Source organism: Crocuta crocuta, unplaced genomic scaffold (assembly GCF_008692635.1).
Source record: "Crocuta crocuta isolate KB4526 unplaced genomic scaffold, BGI_CrCroc_1.0 scaffold59, whole genome shotgun sequence".
Classification (NCBI taxonomy): domain Eukaryota; kingdom Metazoa; phylum Chordata; class Mammalia; order Carnivora; family Hyaenidae; genus Crocuta; species Crocuta crocuta.
The window spans coordinates 2,777,334-2,797,513 of NW_027551578.1; the positions used below are offsets into that span (position 1 = coordinate 2,777,334).

Sequence of the window (20,180 nt, forward strand, 5' to 3'; positions counted from 1 at the left end):
AGAACTCTCCAGGGGTTGCCCCTCCCTCCAGATAAGCAAGACAGTCCTTGCAGTGGGCTCTGCGGCCCTGATGACCAAGTCCACCCCAGCCCTCTCTCCCCTTTGTTCGCTGCCTCAGGGCCTTTGCCCTGGCTGGGAGCTCCCTCTGTCCGCAGTAGGGAATTAGCGAATAGGAGTGTACTTTGGGGGAACCAGTAGATTGCACCCTAATGCCGAGCAGAGGTGATGCCAGCCTGTGAGGTGGAGCTCTCAGTAGCCAACAGCCATTTGAGAAGCTGGGGGAGGAGGGCATTAGAGACTGGGGACAATAAGCTATAGAGTCAGTGGTGATTGTCCTGGCGCACTTTTCCAATCATAACATGGAGGTAACTTAGACGTCACAGTTTTGAAGGTGAGGAGCAATGCAGAGCACAGCTAATCAGAGGTATTTCCTGGGATAATTTATATTTTTCTTTGAAATTCATGGCGGATGTGATTTGGGGCAGCCAATGTACCATTTCCAGGGTTTTTTTGATGCTGGATCGGCTTGCAGTCCCTGAGGGCTTTTCACCAGGCTGCGGGAGGGGACGGTTTAGAACACAGCCGGTGGCAGCGGGAGGCCGGGCTGGGGGTCTGACATCTGTTCAAACACTCCAAGTCCACTCCCTAACGGTGCTACTAAAAATAGCCAACCCTTCGGTCGTGGGCTGGGAGCTCGGCTGCTGGGCATGGTGCTAAATGCTTTGCACAGATGATCTCATTGGATTCTCGGGAAACCTCAGGATGGAGATACTACTATTAGCCCCGATCCCACAGACTAGGAAGCTGACGTGTAGGCAGGTTAAGTAGCTGAAAGGTGGGACAGCTAGGAGTGGCAGAGCCGAGGTGCAAACGCAGGCTCCGTCCTAATCCCGTGTAATAGCGTCTTGACCCACCTCTCCCGTCACGTCACCAGGTCACCACGGCAGGAAGACGGGATTTGAAAGCACGTCACGGGAGACACTTACCGCTTTTCGCGGCAGTTTTGATTTCATGTAGCACGAATGAAGTAAACAACTAAGTAATAAAATTAATTGAAGATTTAACAGTCAATTAAGATAGAATCCATTTCTTTAAAAAGTTTGAGCCTCTCGGTGTTAGGAAATAGGCGTATCTTGGCACTGTCGTGGGAGAATGGCCAGGCCAGAGTCGTCTGTGTGTTGTTGGTGGATTAGCTCCCGCTGTCACTTGGAACAGGGTGGCACGGATTGAGAGCCCTTGGCAGTTCCCTGTGACTTGGGCTCGAAGTAAGGAAATGGCCCTTTCCGGTATTGTTAGAATGAATCCTTGGCAAGTTCTCTTAGCAGGTTCCTGGCTGTTGGTGCCAGTGTATATGGCAAGTTAATGGGGAGGCTGTGTGCCCAAAGCACCCGAAACCTGCCTTTCCTCCGCCCAAGTGCGCATCCTGGGAGAGGGCAGTAAGAGAGAGGTGTCAAGTCAAGGGTGCACTGTGCTTAGCGTTGACCTCGGCTGGTATATGGCAAACAGTTTTGTCCAAAGAGTTTTACAAACAAAACTGGGTCTTCTAGAAATGGCCTACCTGGAAAATGGCCTAATGGCCATGGATATGTAAAGAAGTATGATCTAAGGGGTCATGCCTCCCAAATATCTCCCCATCATGGCACACACAGAAGATGCTAATGTTTCCACTGCATGTCAGGGTAAGCGGTAGGCACTCATGGCCAGAAGTGGCTGCCAGGGATCCTGGGTGGCTCCAGAGCCCACCTTCTACCCAAGGGTGGAGGCCACCAAATTTCTGCCCATTCGCCTGGCAAGGAGCAGCAGGAGGGAAGATCCGATGGGTGATATTTTTAAAAATTAATTTTTTAAAGGCTTATTTATTTTGAGAGGGGGGCAAGGGAGTGGGGGAGGGACAGAGAGAGAGGGAGAGGGAGAACATGAAGCCCGCTCCACGCTGTCAGTGCAGAGCCTGACTCGAGGCTCGATCTCATGAACTGTGAGATCATGACCTGAGTCGAAACCAATAGTCAGATGCTTACCTGACTGAGCCACCCAGGTGCCCCCTGATGGATGGTATTTTTGAACCCAGTCCTTCTATTTCTTCAAAAATAGCTTTAGGGGAGATTTTCCAATTCTTGAGGTGTTTGGTTGTTAAGGTTTCTCATTGGAAGGGATTCCAGGTTCTCAAGTTTACTTTTCTAGAGAAAAATTGTTTTACAGTGATTGTGCATCTGCACTTTGTCCTAGGGAAACTTTAGGTCATTAAAAAAATAATAGGACTCCTGCCTGATAACGGAGGTGGATATATGGTCATCTATAATGTGGAATTGGAACATCGTTTCATTGACGATAGTGACTATAACTGGCTCAGTCTTGATGGGAAGTTTGGAAGGAAACGGTCTTAAAACCCAAGCTCGGGTGCTGACATTTTTCAGTGGAAGACCTCAGATTCCTCAAAATGAGCAGGTTTTCTCCTGAGCGAAAACCCTGGTTTTAATATTAAGTGTCCTCCCAGAGGATGACTATCATTATCGCCGTGACATAAACACACACACTGTACATTCTGATATTTGGAGGCACAAACAGTAGGGAGGCTGGGCAGCCAGTGAAAAGAAGATTCTCGAAAGCACTCACAGAGAGGCGGAGGTGTGGGCAGCGAACGCGGTTGCGCTGCATCGTTAAGGTGCACGTTGGCGGGGAGTGGGGCTCTGGGACCCGGGATTACCTATCTGGCATTTCATGGTTCTTTATCCCTCTCTCTCCCGTCCTGGATTGTCAGCTGAGGCGTTAAGACACAGACTGGAAGAGCTGGAGGAGGAGAAAGGCAGCCTGCACTTCCAGCTTCCTTCGAGGCAGCCGGCCCTCTGCAGCCTCCTGGGCCAGCTGGACGCACAGGCCCAAGCGGCCTTGCGCCACAGGGCCTCCCAGCTGTGAGTACTTGGATCGCCCCCCACTTTCCTGGCTCCCATGGGGAGAACACCTGGGGAGACCCTCGGCGGCCCTTTTTGTTGGTTGGGCAGGTGGGGGTCCCTTCCGGAGGGAGTGGCCTGTGTGGGTCACGCTCCCCTAAGAAGCTGCGTCTGCTAATTGAAGGGGAGAGAGCCTCCCCCAGCACAGCCTGGAGAGCAGGCTTCCCTGGGAAGGAGGAGGGAGGGAGTTCCTCTTGTCAGGGGCCCCTTGGTCAGGCCCGGAAGAGCCAGAGGTGGTCCTCGCTGACTGAAGGGGAAAAGCACACCCTTCTCCTGCCTCTCACTTCCAGCTGCGGATCGGCTTCTGCTGTTACTGCTGCCCAAGGGTCCCCTGGGATCCGGATACACAGGGGCCATCGCTCTTTGTAGTGCAGGAGACTCTCAATCCTGGCTGTGCGTTTGAATCACCTGGAGACTCTTTGAACGCTCAGCTTTCACCCAGACGGACTGAGTCAGGCTCTCTGGGGGTGGGTCCCAGGTGCTGGCATGTCTGAAAAGCCTGAGAACCGCTGCTCTCATCTACCTGCTCGTTGCCTGTCTCCTGGGGAAGGGCTTGCGAGGGAACGGGTTTGTGATGGATGCTGTTGGCCTAATCACAGCTCAGGTCTGCTTCTCCTTAGTTGTAAGCATGGCCACAGCAACCACACTGTACTTCCAACTTCCAGGTGGCCCGACAACCACAAGATTGTCCAGCTCATTCCTATGAAGGGTCCGTGGCATTGTGCATTGCACTTGTCTTGGTTTCTCCCTACAGCCTGTCTTTTTTTTTTTTTAATGTTTTATTTATTTCTAGGAGAGAGAGAGAGAGAGACAGCGTGAGCAGGGGAGGGTCAGAGAGAGAGGGAGTCACAGACTGAAACAGGCTCCAGGCTCTGAGCTGGCAGTCAGCACAGAGCCCGACGCGGGGCTCGAACCCACGAACCGCAAGGTCATGACCTAAGTGAAAGTCGGACGCTTAACCGACTAAGCCACCCAGGCGCTCCCCCCACAGCCTGTCTTAATAGTGATGCTGATTATTTTCTCATGTTCTTGCCCTGCTGTTTCGCTGGCGGCATGTGGCAGAGTGCCCCGCACCTCTAGTGCTTCCTTATAAATATTTGTTGAGTGAACTTTTACTGGGTTTCTTAAAGAGCAGGTGGATTCCACCTCCTTTTCCTATGCAGTTTTTCATCGACATTGCAGTATCATTTCCCCTCCCTTTCTCGCTCATACGCGGTCTTTCCCAACTTGACTTTCTACTGAATTCTTGCTTTCTTTTCTCCTTTGGGGTTATTTCCTGTCTTCACTTCTGTCTTGGGTCATGTAGCATCTGCCAATGTATTGTGTTTCTGTGTATTTAACAACGTTTGCAGAACGGTGACTAAGTGCTTTAGGAATTAACTACTGTTTTCCATGTTTATTGCAATAAAGCATAGGTGACATGAAATTTACCATTTCAGTGTACAGTTCAGAGATGTAAAGTTCATCCATATTGTTGCATTACCATCACCGCCATCCATCTTTAGAATTCTTTCCATCTTCCTAAACTGAGACTCTGTCCTTATTAAACACGGACTCCCCACTTCCCATTCTGCCCCCAGCTTCGGGCTCTGAATTTGACTCCTCTCGGAACCTCGTTGCACTCAGCATAATGTCCCCAGGGTTCATCCATGTTGCGTCCTGTATCAGAATTTCCTTCCTCTGTAAGGCTGAACAGCATTTCGTGGTGCAGCTGTATCACGTTTTGCTTGTCTAGTCTTCCTTCAGTGGACGCGAGGTAATTCCTATTGAATCCTCAAGATAATTCTAGGAGGTAGAACTATTTTATTATCTGTATCTCTATGGAGATCGACATCATTATCATCTGTATTTATATTTATTTGTACAAGGCCCAGGAGAGGTGAAGGGGCTTGTGCAGACCCCCCAGCAGGTGGGTGCTGAGCCTGGGCCACAGAGCTGGCCGCCTAGTGTGAGTCTTGGCTTGGAATGAGCTTGCTGAGCTGGCAGAGGCTTGTCCATTATTGTCTTTTTAGCCTACGTGTGATTTGAATGGAGAGCGATGCGCCGATCTTGGCTGAGTTTCTCACAGAACACGAGGACTAAAATACAGTCAGGGTCACCCATCCTCACTCTCTTGGGTTACATCTGACATTCCTTACATCTGACTGTTTGTGACTTATAAATATGAAAAAATAGTTTCATAGGCTTTGACTTAATATTCTCCCCATAGAAGTGGAGGCCTTTATTAACCCTTTATTGAGCCAATATAAACCATGGGCTTGCCTTGCTGATATCTTCTGTCCATTTCCCCCAGGGGTTACCTGCATGCTATGCGCTTAGTTCACGTTCACTTTCGGAGTGAATGGGACCTGACCTCCACGGTCTGATATCTGACCTGATGCTTATCTGTGATCTGATTTCTATCTCTATCACTGCTGCCATCAGCAATGATTTCCCGTTAAATTTAAAAGGCATTTTCCATTCTTATTCTGCTCTGTATCACGGTGTGGTCTGGAACATTGGATCGATCAAATTCATCCTGAAAACTCTCCTCTAGGCTGTCACGATTCACCCTTTTCCTGGTTCTCTGGCTACACAGCTGGCCATTCTCCTCGGCCTTTTGACAACTCTAGTCTCTCCCTGTTTTCTTAATATCTATGCTTCTCTGTCTTCTGTTCTAGCCTATCCTGTCTTCTCACTTTATATGTTCTCCTTCTGGGTGACCTCAGATATCCCTGGGCTTCAGGTGCCATTAACATACTGACTTTCCTCTAGTTTATATTCTTAGCCCTGATCCCTCTCCAGAGTTGCACCCTACCATTCGGCCTTTTGAACATCTCACTGACCTTTACTAAGTTTGCTGTCTCTTTATCTTTATTTTATCCTAAAATGTTTAGGATCTTTTTATCCTTGCCATTAGTAAATTCGTCTTAAAACTGTCTATTTATGAGATTCACTCTCCTTCTCCCCCAATCAGCTCCTTCTCCCACATCCACACTCTCAGTGACTTACGTCATCTACCCAGTTACCCAAGTAAGAACTCTGAAACGTACTTGGCGCCTCCTTTTCCCTCACTTCCAATTTCATGGTTGACTCTACGGTCTAGCCTTAGCTCATTCCCAACCAATTTGCCGACTCATGTCACTGCCTTGGTTCTGCTCTAGAGTTTCTAGTCTGGATTGTTGCAATGGTTTCCTTGCTGGTGTTTCCGATTCCAATATTCTTCCCTCTCAGTCATCCTCTGCAGTGCCACAGCTGGGCATATCAGGTCATGCCCAGTGGCCTTCACTGTTTTCAGGATAAAATCTGTGCTGTTTACTTACCATGGCATTCAGTGCCATTCCAATCTAGCTCATCGCCATCAGGAGCCCAGAATATAACTAACCATCACCGACACCTACAAGCTACACGTACCGAAGGAGTAGAAGTTACCTAAATGTTGAGAATGTCTGTGAATTCTATGATCTTGCACGTGTCCCACTGTTTTCACCTCTTGCTCATTGTTCGAGACTCAGCTCGTTACCATCCTTGTGAGGCCTTGTCCAGAAATCACACCGTTCTCCCCTTGAATTACCTTGAGTTGCCTCACTCCTGTCTTGGGTCTTGAGTGAATAAATGTTTCCTTGAGTATCTGTCGACTCTTCTGGCTGTGAGTCCTTGAGGACAAGACTGTGTTGTATTTATGTTTCTATTCCTGGAGGCTAGAACAGTGGCTGACCCCAAACGGGTATTCCATAAATGTTCACTGAATGAATGAATGTGATCATACATTCATTGTATGCTCCTTCAGCCTCTCTTCGGACACCTCCAGCCAAAAGAGCTGTGATGGTATCTTAAGAAAACATTGGATTTCAGGTCAGGAAACCCAAGTGCTGGTCCCATGTCTTCTACTAACCAGCTCTATATGACCTGGCATAGTTTCCTAACTTCTTCACCCTTCACTCCCCTCATCAGAAAACGAGAGGGTTGAATTAGATCACTGTTTTCCAAACTTCACTATGTATGTATCATTGGGGTTTTTCTTTTGCCAAATCCACCTGTCTTATTATTAACACAACTAGAACATCATGACACAAAATCAACTTCTTAAATTTTCCTAATGCATATTAGCAGAATTACATAGTTATTAATAATTTTTAGAAAATTGTCTTTCAGTGTACCGGCTGCCCATCTAGCCCTGTGACATGTGTCATCCACCCACACTCCTATGTGTCATCCAGGGCTACCTGGACTCCCCAGTTTCCCCTACCAGGGGCTATGGCTGCAGTTCTCACGGTGGCCACCAGGGGGCTGCAGTGCAGGACTGGCTCTCACGCAGCTTTGGAGTAAGATGGAGCCTGGACAGAAATGTGTCTTTACAGGCCAGGGGCTCTCTCTGAGTCAAGAAGGACATAGAATGCTTTCTGATGAGCTGTACTTTTCCTGTAGAAATGAAATCGTTGCACTGACATGGGAAATTTTCAGTGCTAATGAATAGCACTTGTAAGTGCTGCCTAACCTTTTGGGGATCAAGTGTGTCCTTGAGAATCTGATGAAGGCTAGAGGCTCCTTCCATCGTCACCAAATCACATATGTACAGCCGCACAGACGATGGATCGCATGCAGCCTCCACAGGCTCACAGATCGGCGGCTTCGCCATGCTCTCTGCTGGGGAGGGGTCTTCGCGTCACCAGTTAAGAAATTTGGTTTAGAATAAGATTTAAGGAAATGTAAATGCCCAAGTACAGTCAGGTAGTGTATTTCATTTTTAATTTTTACTGTCACTTTGTCGTTACTAATCTGGTCCATTCAACCTAAAAAAAATTTTTTAGTGTTTATTTTTGAGAGAGAAAGAGAGGGAGAGAAGGAGACACAGTATCTGAAGCAGGCTCCAGGTTCTGAGCTGTCAGCACAGAGCCCGATATGGGACTCCAGCCCACGAACCGTGAGATCATGACTTGAAGTGGGACGCTTAACCGACTGGGCCACCCAGGCGCCCTTGGTCCATTCAGCTTTTTGAAAACCACTGTTTAATGCTCTGCATCTTATGTAGAATACACCCCAAATGACACTCCCATCTGTCAGGTTCCTTCTGCGGCCCAGACAGCTTCACTACTCCCTTCAACGGATTAACCCGGCTCGGCCAGTGGCAGGTCCTGGTGCTCCCTGGTGGGGTGCCTGCCCTGGTTTTCGGTCCCACTTTGCTCAGTAAGATAACTGGTTCACTGTGGTGTGGTACCACAGGTGTCTGGCTCATTTTCAGTTACTGACATTCAGCCCACCCGGTCCAGTTTGCAACTTCAGTCCCATATCCATTTCAAATCTCTCCCTGTCCATTGTCTGTAACCCACTCCTTGTTGGTCATTGCCGCCTCCCTGGCTACCGGGCTGGGACACCCCATGTATAAGGCATTGGCACACTCACTGTCTGCTGGCACCCACATGCGGGTTCTCCAGGACACCACAGGCCCTTCTCCATCCCTAGACCCTGAGGTGAGCACAACCTCTCCCACCCCACTTGGGCAACTGCCCCTTTTCACATATCACTCCGCCTCTTTCTCTGGGTCCCCTTACCCAATGGGCACACTTTCGGGGAGGATAATGTTTGCAACATCTCCTTGATTCATGGGAAGTTCACATATCTTTGCTACACTGAGCAGTGGGGATGCAGGCTGCCCCATTACAGACCTCTCTGCCTTGCCATGGCTCTCCAATTTCTTCTTCTTTTTGAAGGTTATTTATTTTGAGTGAGTGGGGGAGGGGCAGAGAGAGGGAGAGAGAGAATCCTAAGCAGGCTCTGCACTCTCAGCACAGAGCCCAGTGCGGGGCTCAAACTCACGAACCGTGAGATCATGAACTGAGTCAAAACCAAGAATCGGATGCTTAACTGACTGAGCCACGCAGGTGCCCCCTCTTTATTCCAGCTCAAGGAGGTAGTGATACATCAGAAAGTCAGTTGTGTGTGCACACGCTGCTGCAGACACTTGATGTCCTGTATCTCGATCTCTTGGCCTTCCTCCGATTTCCCTTCCAGCTGCGGACAGTTCTGTCCACCTTAGGCTCCCAACAGGTTTATGTGCCACAGGGCTTGCTCTGGAGCTTGTGAGGATGGGGAGTGGGTAATGAATGCCCCCGAGGGCAGCCGTCAAGAGCTGGGGTGGGAGTTGGTGGGTAGATGAGCCAGCCTTGCCAGTCTTTTGGAGGACAGTTCTGAGGCACCTTCCGTATGTTTTCCCAGGCAGTTCCTGGTAGGATTGAGCCCCAAGTTGTCCCTGTGTTGATCAGCTCAATAACATACCACTGGTTGACTTTTCATGCTTCCCCCTCACTCTGAGTTTCTTGGGAATCAATTCTCCGGAACATAGCCCAAACTCAGATCCTCGTCTCAGACTTTCTGTTAAGAGAACTCCAACTTAGATGTCCATGTTGGAGAATCAGATGTTCCTGCTTACAGGGCACCCCCAGTGTTTATGAGTGGGTCTCCTGGGTGTTCTTGTTTTCGTTTGGATTGAGTGGGAGCGTTTACCCTCTCCTCGCCCCCCTATGGGGCCATGGAAAGGGGAAGGAGAAGCATCTCTTGTGAAAGCTCCGTTTCCTGCATGGCCAGTGGGTGTGTGCGTTGAGTGATGTTTGCCTGTGGTGGCATTGCTTGTGCAGTGCCTGGTGTGGGGCACCATACCCCATTGTCAGAGCAGTTTATAACGCAGAGCGTTTGGGCCTGTGTCTCAGCTTTAGCTTCTGATTCTGGAGCAATTGGAAAATTATATTTCAATATCCTGCAACAGCAATGATCAGAAAGGAACAGAGGCACGCCTATTCCTGCTGTATCTTTCCTCTAGTCAAGAGTTATTTTTTTACTTTCTCTTAAGAGAGGGCTTTGGTTGACTGACTATCACCCACATGACTGATTCTCATTAATATCTTTGACTATATACATCGTATGTCTTTTTCCCTTGGACCTTTGGCAATATGTACTTTGAAATTGGTCATATACTTACAACCTAAATTGTGTGTGGGGTGTGTGTGTGCAAAATCTCCTTTATCCAAGTGTGTTTCCCAATGGATAACTTAAAACACAAGTGGACAAAATACAAGCACGTTTGAAAACAGAGACATACAAGTGTTTTCCAGTGGGGCTTATCANATCACCCACATGACTGATAATTTTCTCATTAATATCTTTGACTATATACATCGTATGTCTTTTCCCCTTGGACCTTTGGCAATATGTACTTTGAAATTGGTCATATACTTACAACCTAAATTGTGTGTGGGGTGTGTGTGTGCAAAATCTCCTTTATCCAAGTGTGTTTCCCAATGGATAACTTAAAACACAAGTGGACAAAATACAAGCACGTTTGAAAACAGAGACATACAAGTGTTTTCCAGTGGGGCTTATCAAGGCAGAGCTCCGGTTAGCCTGTCCAAATATTTCCTGCTCACATACTTCCTTTCAGGTGGGGAACAGGAGAGATAAATATCGTGTGGTCCGTGATGCTTCTGGGTTGAGTCATTTGTCCTCTGCCCAGTGCTTCCTTTAGTCTCTCTGAAACATGGGATTCTTTATTTTCATTTAATTTTCATTCCATCCCACTGTGGAAATGCATGACAGTGGGCTCTAAGTTCCCAGACTGGAAGGAAGGTGCCCTAGATAAGATGAGAAAATAGCTGTTATAGACACATTTTACCAGAGGGGTAAAATGGGATGGCTACGTTCTGGTACCACGTAACAATGGCCATCACGACCCAGACCCACCAGGATATGTTTCTGAAGCCTGAATCGGGGCTCAAGGTGAGAAGCCAGACTGGCATTAGCATGGCACGTGTGGCATTCCCAGGAGACCCACCGCCGACCCCTCATCATCACCTTGAGATGGGAGGGAAGGGAAAGAGAAGAGTAAGTGGGGTGTGCCGCAGAGGACCCCCTCAGAGTTTGTTTTCGAATTAGTGGGTTATAAATAAAATCTTCCATATAAAGGTCTCCTGTGCCATCCTCTTTGCTCACATTCCTGAAGCCAGTTGTATCAGGCAAAGCTATTATAAACCCACGTAAATATTCATGTGTCCCCCTTGTAGTGCAGTCTTTTCTCTGGGTGGGATAAGACTATAGAAAGCAGTGATGTTTCGTTTCCTATTCTCCTTACTCTTTATTTATTTAAAAATTTAAGAAAATATTTATGTATTTTTGAGAGAGAGAGAGAGAGAGAGCACAAACAGAAGTGGGTGAGGGCCAGAGAGAGAGAGGGAGACACGGAATCCGAAGCAGGCTCCAGGCTCCGTGCTGTCAGCACAGAGTCTGATGCAGGGTTCGAACTCACGGACCATGAGATGATGACCTGAGCTAAAGTCAGAGGCTTAACTGACTGAGCCACCCAGGTGCCCCTATTCGTTTTACTCTTTAGATACATTTCAGTTTCATATCTATATCTATCTATCTATCTATCTATCTATCTATCTATCTATCTATCTATCTATCTATCTAAAGGCAGAACTGTAAAGTTATCTGTATTGTGCCTGGCATTTTTATGGTATTGTGCTATCACAGTGGCCTTGATAATTTATGATACTGCGTTGCAGGAGGAAGCAATTTCTAGATTTAAACCACGCTTCAGTGATTATATGACTGGCCCAAACCACTTCTTTCTCACCATCTTCCCAAAGAGGGAGGGATGGAAACACGGAAGTCACAGGACATGAGTTTGTTAGAATGGCCATCCGTGGGGGGCAGCAGCGAGCAAAGGTATTCAGAGGGGCTGTACTTGGCTCCTGTTGCCAGAAATACTCATCTGATCTGAGGTTGTCCCAACTGTAATAATGAGAGCATTGGCCTTGATAAATGTTGGTTTTTCCTTGACTCAGATTCTTGGATTCCGGAAGTGGCACAAAACAGCAATATTTTTGGCACCACAAAGTCTCGTTCATGTCTGGGAAAGGGACCATCTGTGTGATACGCACAACTGTGTAAACCATAGCTGTTGCCATGAGCCATTCTGGCATGGGGTGTCCAGGCAGGTGCCTCGTCTGGCCTCACTCCTGCCTTGTAACAATCTCACTCTGTGCTTCTGAAGGCAACCATCAGAGCAAAAGGAGGGTGCAGGAGAGCTCTGGGGCCCAGGTGCTGGCTAGGGTGGAGGTAGTCATGTGGGTTCACCTCAGGCACATTCCAGAAGCGTCAGCCCCCAGAGGGTTCATTCCTTCCTCAGTATTGTTGAACGATGTGCTCACAAAAGCCACACGGCGCATGGGGTCACTGGGATGAGAAATGTTCGCACTGCCGTCAGTGGCGTAAGACCTTATTTTACAAATGGGGTTTATCCTTCTTTAAATGGCTGGTGGAAAAGACCCAAGAAGAAAGACCCGGATCTTTCCAGCACTGGGCAGCCCCAGATGGGGGCTTGTCTGCAACCCGGCAGCGGAGGGTATGGTCTTAGAGACTTCGAGTCCCCCGTGGCACCCAGAGCTCCTCTAACATTCCAACCCTCGTGTTTTTAATTCTTGCCCCGGAGGGACTTGCTCATTTTACATACTGATTAGTTTATAGCAGCAATGCTAATTTGCACTGACATCGGGGATCACACATTGAGAATTATTAAATATAAAGGGAACAACATGGTAGAAGGAAGAGGGAGCCTGGCTCAGAGGACTGAACATCTGAACGACGGAAACCTGTCTCCTGCTTCATTACTGAGCCACAGCGTGTCATGGGGCCACCGCGCAGCCATCTGTGGATGGCTTTCTATACTCAGAGTCAAAGTGTGCGAGACAGAGAGATGAGTTTTGGTTAATCACAGGGGCTTTTCTTATGGCTTTAGTAATGAATGTGATTAACAATAATATGGAGAATTCCCAGTTACCCACCTGTAGCTCCTCTGTAGCTAATTTTTAATTCTATGTTGATTTCCTTCAATAACTCCCAGCCCTACCCAGATGGTATCTATTTAGGAAGTTCAGGAAACTCTTAATATTTGCATAAGCAGAGCAAATTGGGAAATAAATTAGTGTAAAGAAATGATCCAATGCACTAGAAAGCTGAATATAAACGACTTCTGGATTTCCTCTGCCACGGACTCATGGAATCATTGAACAAATATTTGCTAAGCCCCTACTTGGTGCAGAGCACAAGATGAGGCAGGCTCAGTCTCTCCCTTCCCGAGGCTCTCAGTCTGGAGCAGGTGGCCTCATGAAAGGCCAAGACTCTGGACCCCAGAGGGGGAAGCACATCCCATTCCCACGGATGTCAGTAGTTGATGATGGTTTTGTTCCAGACACTTCCTCTTCTGAGATGTGTAAAGATCCTTGGGGGCATTTCATCTGTAATCTTCACTCTACAGGACGGTGTGCCCACTGGATATGCATCCAGAGGTCATTTTCCTGCTGCAAACGTGAGATGCAAGGACAGCAAACAGCAAGTTCCCTGAGGTCAGAGGGGCTCTGCCTCCTTTTTCATACCTAGCAGGAGGGTGGGGCCTGCACACAGTAGGTGCACACATTCATCTGTTGAATAAACGGATTAGAATCCCGATAATCAGCCATATAGGGAAGGCATCATCGTCCTCACTGCCATCCTCATTTTAAACACAAGGAAGGTAATGGGGTGCCTGGGCGGTTCAGTCGGTTAAGCATCCAACTTTGGCTCAGGTCATGATCTCCCGTCTTGTGGGTTTGAGCCCTGCGTCGGGCTCTGTACTGACAGCTCAGAGCCTGGAGCCTGCTTCGGATTCTGTCTTCCTCTCTGCCCCTCCCCTACTTGCTCTCTGTCTCTGTCTCTCTCTCAAAAAAAAGAAAAAACTTAAACACGAGGAAGGTAAGGTTCAGGGAGCTTTAATAAATCCAAGGACTCACAGCTAGCAAAAGGCAGAACTGGGGCTCCAAACTCACTCCCCTCCCCATGCCGAGCCCTCCCTTTCATTCTCAGCTGGCCCTGCTGAGGGGACCTATTCCATGGGTGTGGGTGGCATGTGACTGGAAGCCAGGAGGAAAGAGAAGTTCACAATCTTGCTGAGAGCCTACATGGCATCAGGTTGTCCGGGGAAGGACTGGGATGTGGGAATCAGCTGGACGCATCCCTGGACTCTGCTGTTGGTTCTCTTTGTGCCCAAGAGCAAGTCACCGAATTTTCCTGACACCTGCTTCCTCAGCGGCAAAACTCTAATAATAATATCTTCCTCGTAGGTCTGTAATGAGGCATGAGTGTGATAAAAATGATAGTGTCTGGGGCGCAGAAAATTCTCAGTTCAGACTAGTTTGTTTCATTATGATCAGTTTAAGCATTTGTATTACAATGACTGCTGTAATTTGCCTCCAAGCACATGAACCAGAGAGTAACGGGTCTGAAAATAAATTTCCAAATTGCATGGTCTGTTACAATAAGTAAGTGGTTTTCGAGATTATTCAGAGAATGTGAATCTGTGTCATGCCCAGGAATACGAGCGGGGTTTCCTTTTCTGTAGCTGCTGTTTTGCAACTTAGAAAAGCTGAGGTGACATATTTTCTACCATTGTTTCTAAAAATATCAGGGCTGCAGTGCTTGGTCGGCTCCCTCATCTGTAAATGCCACGTTAAGATTTAGGAAGTGGGAGACTCACTTCCACCTTTCACCTCCTAGAGTAATTGGCTTGAGCCCTGGGTTGAGCACTTGTCCACTGCCTTGTGTTTTCCAGTCAGTGTGTTTGTCTCGCCTGCTCTGTGCGGGAACCAAGTCATCTTTACTTCTGGGTCCCTAGTGCCAAGCACAATCCATGGCGCATAGTAAGTGGCCTTAATGGCATTTGCTTTATCTGAATGTTTGAATGAAACGGGGTAAGAGTGAAAGGAGATGGACAAAGAACAAACACATGTTGGCATCAGTTACTCATTTTCCCTTCTTCTCTTCTTCCCTCCCTCCCTTCCTTCTTTCCTTTCCTCTTTCCTTCCTTTTGAATACAGTTGACACACACTGTTACATTAGTTTCACATGTACAACTTAGTGGTTTATATACCTTACGCTGTGGTCACTGCATGTGTAGCTACCGTGTATCTTGTTCCATGGCTATTACAATATCATTGACTCTATTCCTTATGCTGTGCCTTTTATTCTAGTGACCTACTCATTCCGTAACTGGAAGCCTGTATCTCCTTCTCCCCCTCCCCCATTTTACCCAACCCCATGCTCCCTCCTCTCTGGCAACCATTAGTTTGTTCTCTGTGTTTATAAGTCTTATTCTGGTTTTTGTTTATGCATTGGATATTTACTCAGAGAAAATGAAAACACTAATTTAAAAAGATACATGCATCTCTGTGTTTATTGCAGCATTATTTACAATGGCTAAGACCTGGAAGCAACCTAAAAGCCCATCAGTAGACAAATGGATAAGGAAAACATGGCACATCTGCATGTGCATATACATGGTGGAATACTATACAGCCATATAAAAGAGTGACTTTGTGCCATTTGGGACAATGGGTGGACCTAGAAGATGTTATGCTAAGCGAAATGAATTAGACTAAGAAAGACAAATACCATATAATTCCACTCATAACTGGAATCTAAAAAAAATGATTTCTGAGACACAGAGAGGGACTGAGACCCAGTGTGCATGCACAAGGAAGCACACGCAGCTTCATGCTCCTCCTTGCTGAACCCTGAAGTCAGTACGCCTGTGGCAGCCAAGGTACAGCTATCTGGAAGGGATCCCGAGGGAGGGGACGGGTGTACCTTATGCCTCCGACTGTCTGAAGATATCGATACCTGCTTTCCTGCAGGGGAAGACACATTTGATCATGAATGTATGAAATGTGATTTATTTCAAACCTAGACAAGTCTTTTTTGTCCAAGGGCTACAACCAACAGGTTGGCTCTGTTAAAATACCTAAGTAAATAGTGTAGCTACTTAGTGTATGTGGTAGAAAGCATTTCCATTATAGTGTTAAATATAACATACACTTAAATGGGTGAGGGGCATTAAGGAATCTACTCTTGAAATCGTTGTTGCCCTATATGCTAACTAACTTGGATGTAAATTTTTAAAAAATTAATAAACAAATTAGAAATCAAAGGAAAAGGAAAAAAATAACATATGCTTACTAGAGAAAACTTAGAAAATCAAAGATTGGCCAAAAGAAGTAATTCCACCACCCGGAGGTAAAAGCTGATAACATTTTGGTGGATATTTTCCTTATCTTTTATATACATGCTTTTTTCCCCCCCCGTACAATGGTTGTTTCCTATTATACATATTACCTTAACAGCTGCTTTGAAAAAAGTGATCATTTTCCATGGGGTTACATTTTCTTTGGTGACCTAATTTTAGTGGCTGCATAAAGTGACTGCCATGGTTGACTGCTCTGGTCCTCATTTGTGGTACAATTGTGTGCTTTCAGTTTTGAGCTATTAAAAATGTATTTTCGCAGTTAATATTTGTGCACATCTGTGATCATTTACATATAATGAATTCTTAGGAGTGGGAATATAGGATCCAAAGTTTTATTCTATTTATGCTCAATTCTCATTCCCTTCTCTCACCAAACAATCACAGTTCCTGAAAACCTTTGCCAGTTAGGTGAAAAATGATATTTTGTGTTGTTTGAATTTGCATTGGAAAGTATTTTTGATGGGAGACATTTCCCTTAACTCTGCAATTCCTTTGTTTGAATTTCTGATAGATGTGTTCATCTTTGTTCTTCTTGGTTTGATAGAACTCTTGAAATTCGCAATATTTTTCCCTTTTCTAATTCGTGGGTGGCAATATTTCCCCCAGCTAGTCGTTTGCCTTTTAACTGTAGTTGATGGTGTTTTCCTAGACAAAGCTTCCTTGAATGGTTGACATAGGTTTTCACTTAGGGTATATGTATTTTTTCTGTCCAACTGCATTGAGTCAGAAATCGAATACTTTAAGGATGAATTTGTCATCCTTTAAGGGCAAATGCCTCCAAGACCCTTACAAGGCAACTCACCAGCATAAGTCTTGAGCCTGTGCTGCATTTTCCCCAGCACGGCTTTGACCAAATGTATCAACTCCTGCAAGAAAAAGACACAGAGCCAGGTTTTAAGTGGGTTCTGACCGTCTTTTAGCAAAACATTTCTGAGAAACTCTGACCCAAGCATCTGCAAATCAGTCAGACCTCTTCTTCATCTCCACGGCCAAGATCAGCCCTTGGAATCTGGCTCTGGATGATCAAGCCAGTGCTGTCCAATTATACATAATGCAAACCACAGACACGATGTCAAATTATCCAGTAGCCACACTAAATGGAAGAGAAACAGGTGAAAATGATTTTACAAAATATTTAATGCAACCTAACATTGAAAATATTATTATTCCAACCTGTAACAAACATAAAAAATACTGAGATATTTTGCACTCTTTAAATCTTTAAAATCTGGCATGGGGTGCCTGTCTGGCTCAGTCCGTAGAGCATGCAACTCTTGATCTCAAGGTCGTGAGTTCAAGCCCCATGTTGGCCATGGAGCCTACTTAAAAAACAAAAAAATCTGGTATGTATTTTACACTTTCAGCACATAGCACATGTGGCTCGGGGCCATGGTACTGGACAATGCAGGTCTAAAATAGCAGTCTGGCTGTGTGTAAAAAAGCAAAAGCCCCAACAGATAGTAATTAAAACAAACTTACATTAGGGACCTCATCCCTATGACCTGCCTAAGAGTGAGAACAGCTGGTGGCCACTTTGTGAAATCTCTCTCTCTTTATTTTAGAGCAAAAGAAAGAGAGAGCATGAGCAGGGGAGAGGGACAAAGAGAGAGAGAGAGAGAGAGAGGGAGAGAGAGAGAGAGAGAGAGAAAGAGAGAGAGAGAGAGAGAGAGAGAGAGAATCTTAAGCAGGCTCCTCTCTGAGCATGGAGCCCAAGGTAGGGTTCAATCCCATGACCCTGGGATCATGACCTGAGCCGAAATTAAGAGTCGGATGCTCAGCTGACTAAGCCACTCAGGTGCCCCTGAAATTTCTTTTCTCTTAACACTCTTGCAGATCTGAGGATTTCAGCGTCTCACATCTGTACCAATATGCATGTTTTACTTTATTAAGGGCCAACAGTGACGATGCCCAAATCCTGCTCAGAATGGAGCCAAAGCGGTTCGAATCCACTGCCCAGGACACTCTGCGTGTGTCCATCACCAGACGAGACTGGCTTCTTCAAGAAAAGCAGCAGTTGCAGGTAAGCAGGTGAAGAAGAATCTTCAGGAAATAGGCCAGCATTTTCCTTACCCATTTCAGCCACACGGGGCAGGGCAGATCTTTGCTTGAATGTAGCAGTCAGAGCTTTGGCCGTCCACCCGTGAAGTACAAAAGGGAGAGATGGGTGGAGATGGCTGGAGGGCTTGTAGGAATCTCATTACCTACTAGGGGCTGAAAGCTCAGTGGTGTTTGTGCTTGTTTTCTGTATTTCTCAGTACCTTCTGAATATGCTTTCCTTGTCTGCCAGGCCAATTTGTCACCTCTTATCATTTTGACCTTTACGAGGTGCTTTTGAAAGGCGGGAAAAAAATCTGTGTTATGAAAATCCTTTATGGCAAATTGTATCCAGTGGCACTGCAGGGAGCAGCTGTTAGGGGGCAGAGTCGCAAGTACGGGCTGGGCAAGGCTGGCATGTCTGCAAAAAGCTGGTGGGCATTGCACAGAAGCTCCGGGTTGGCCCAGAGCAGTGGGGGAGAGTTGGGGGGGCGGCAGTGGGGGAAAGTTGAGGGTGCAGCCAGAAGTCTCGGAGCAGCACTGAGCTTCAGGCCAGAGACAATCAGGAAGTTGAACTCACACCCCCACCTTAAAGCCAGGTCCACACCAGCTGGAGCCTGGAGGCTTCGAGGTAGGGTGGGGAACAAAAAGGAAGCATCAGTTGAAGGCATCTGGACTTCCAGAAAGAGCATGGGTCTTTAATACCGAGAGTTAATCTTGGTTTAGGCTCTAAATAACAGAATGAATTTAGATCAGTTTATGGGGCTTGGATAAGTTACTGGACTGCCCCCTTCCCCATCCCTACACCCTCATGTAGGGCATTCTTGTTATCTGAGTTTGCCCACCCAGGTCCCCATAATGGCAAAGTGCCAAAGGGAAGCAAAAGTCATCACAATTTGAAAATATTCTCCAATAAACCAAATGTTTATATATTCAACGAGCATTATCATAAAAGTTTGGATGAAAAGGTGAAATCTCATTTTTGGTCTTCAACAGTATGTATCAGTTGTATCAGTTAAAGGTCTGCAAAATTCCTGATGGCGTCAAAGTGTTCAGAAGATAATGTTAGCCCGGGATGCTTAGTGTTTGAAGGGAATGTTCTTGGCAGAACTCTGGGGGAAGGTAGATATTCATTCAGCTGGTATTTGCATGCCTCCTCTGTGCCAGATCCTGTTTGAAATGCTGAGGATTTCGTGGGGTTGATATTCTAGTAGGGGTGGGTGTGGGGAGATAGATGAATGGCAAACATAATACATACCTAAATTATCTACTTACCCTGTTGTAGGACAGTGAGAGCTGTCGTGCGTAGGCTAAGGTCAACTCATTGAGCAGTGAACTTGGAGCTGAGGGAACAGCCATGTGAAGTCTGCAGTGTGGATGTGCCTCCCATATGCAGAGGGCAGCCAGGAGGCCAGGCTACGGGAGGGTGGTGGAGAAGAAGGTCAGGGAGCAAAGGGATCTTGGAGGAATCTTGCGCACCTTTGTAAGCACTCCAAGCTTCTCTCCGACAGGAATGTGGAGTCTTTGGAGGGTTCTAAGCAGCGAAGTGACATAATCTGATCACATTTTATTTATTTATTAAAAAAATTTTAATAGTTCATTTATTTTTGAGACAGAGAGAGACAGAGGATGAGTGGGGGAGGGCCAGAGAGAGAGGGAGACACAGAATCTGAAGCAGGCTCCAGCCTCTGAGTGGTCAGCACAGAGCCCGATGCGAGGCTCGAACCCACGAACTGCGAGAGCATGATCCGAGCTGAAGTCATACACTTAACCGATTGAGCCACCCAGGCGCCCCATTCTGATCACATTTTAAAGAATCATTTTGATTTCTGTGTGAAATAAGGTGTGGGCCTTTTGCACTGCTGGTGGGAATGTAAACTGGTGCAGCCACTCCGGAAAACAGTATGGAGGTTTCTCAAACAATTAAAAATAGAACTACCCTACCACCCAGTAATTGCACTACTCGGTATTTATCCAAGGGATACAGGTATGCTGTTTCTAAGGGGCACAGGCACCCCAATGTTTAGGGCAGCGCTATCAACAATAGCCAAAGTATGGAAAGAGCCTAGATGTCCATCGACTGATGAATGGATAAAGAAGATGTGGTATAT

The 20,180-nt window shown here is 46.6% G+C and overlaps 1 protein-coding gene across 1 annotated transcript in view; it reads left to right on the forward strand.

Moving 5' to 3' along the window:
• DISC1 (DISC1 scaffold protein) overlaps positions 1-20,180 on the forward strand; it is a 303,581-nt gene that overhangs the window by 43,758 nt on the left and 239,643 nt on the right. Inside the window, exons 4-5 of the mRNA XM_077751688.1 lie at positions 2,759-2,909; positions 17,926-18,055. Of these exons, the coding sequence (XP_077607814.1) occupies positions 2,759-2,909; positions 17,926-18,055 (281 nt within the window). The remainder of the gene's footprint in view (positions 1-2,758; positions 2,910-17,925; positions 18,056-20,180) is intronic.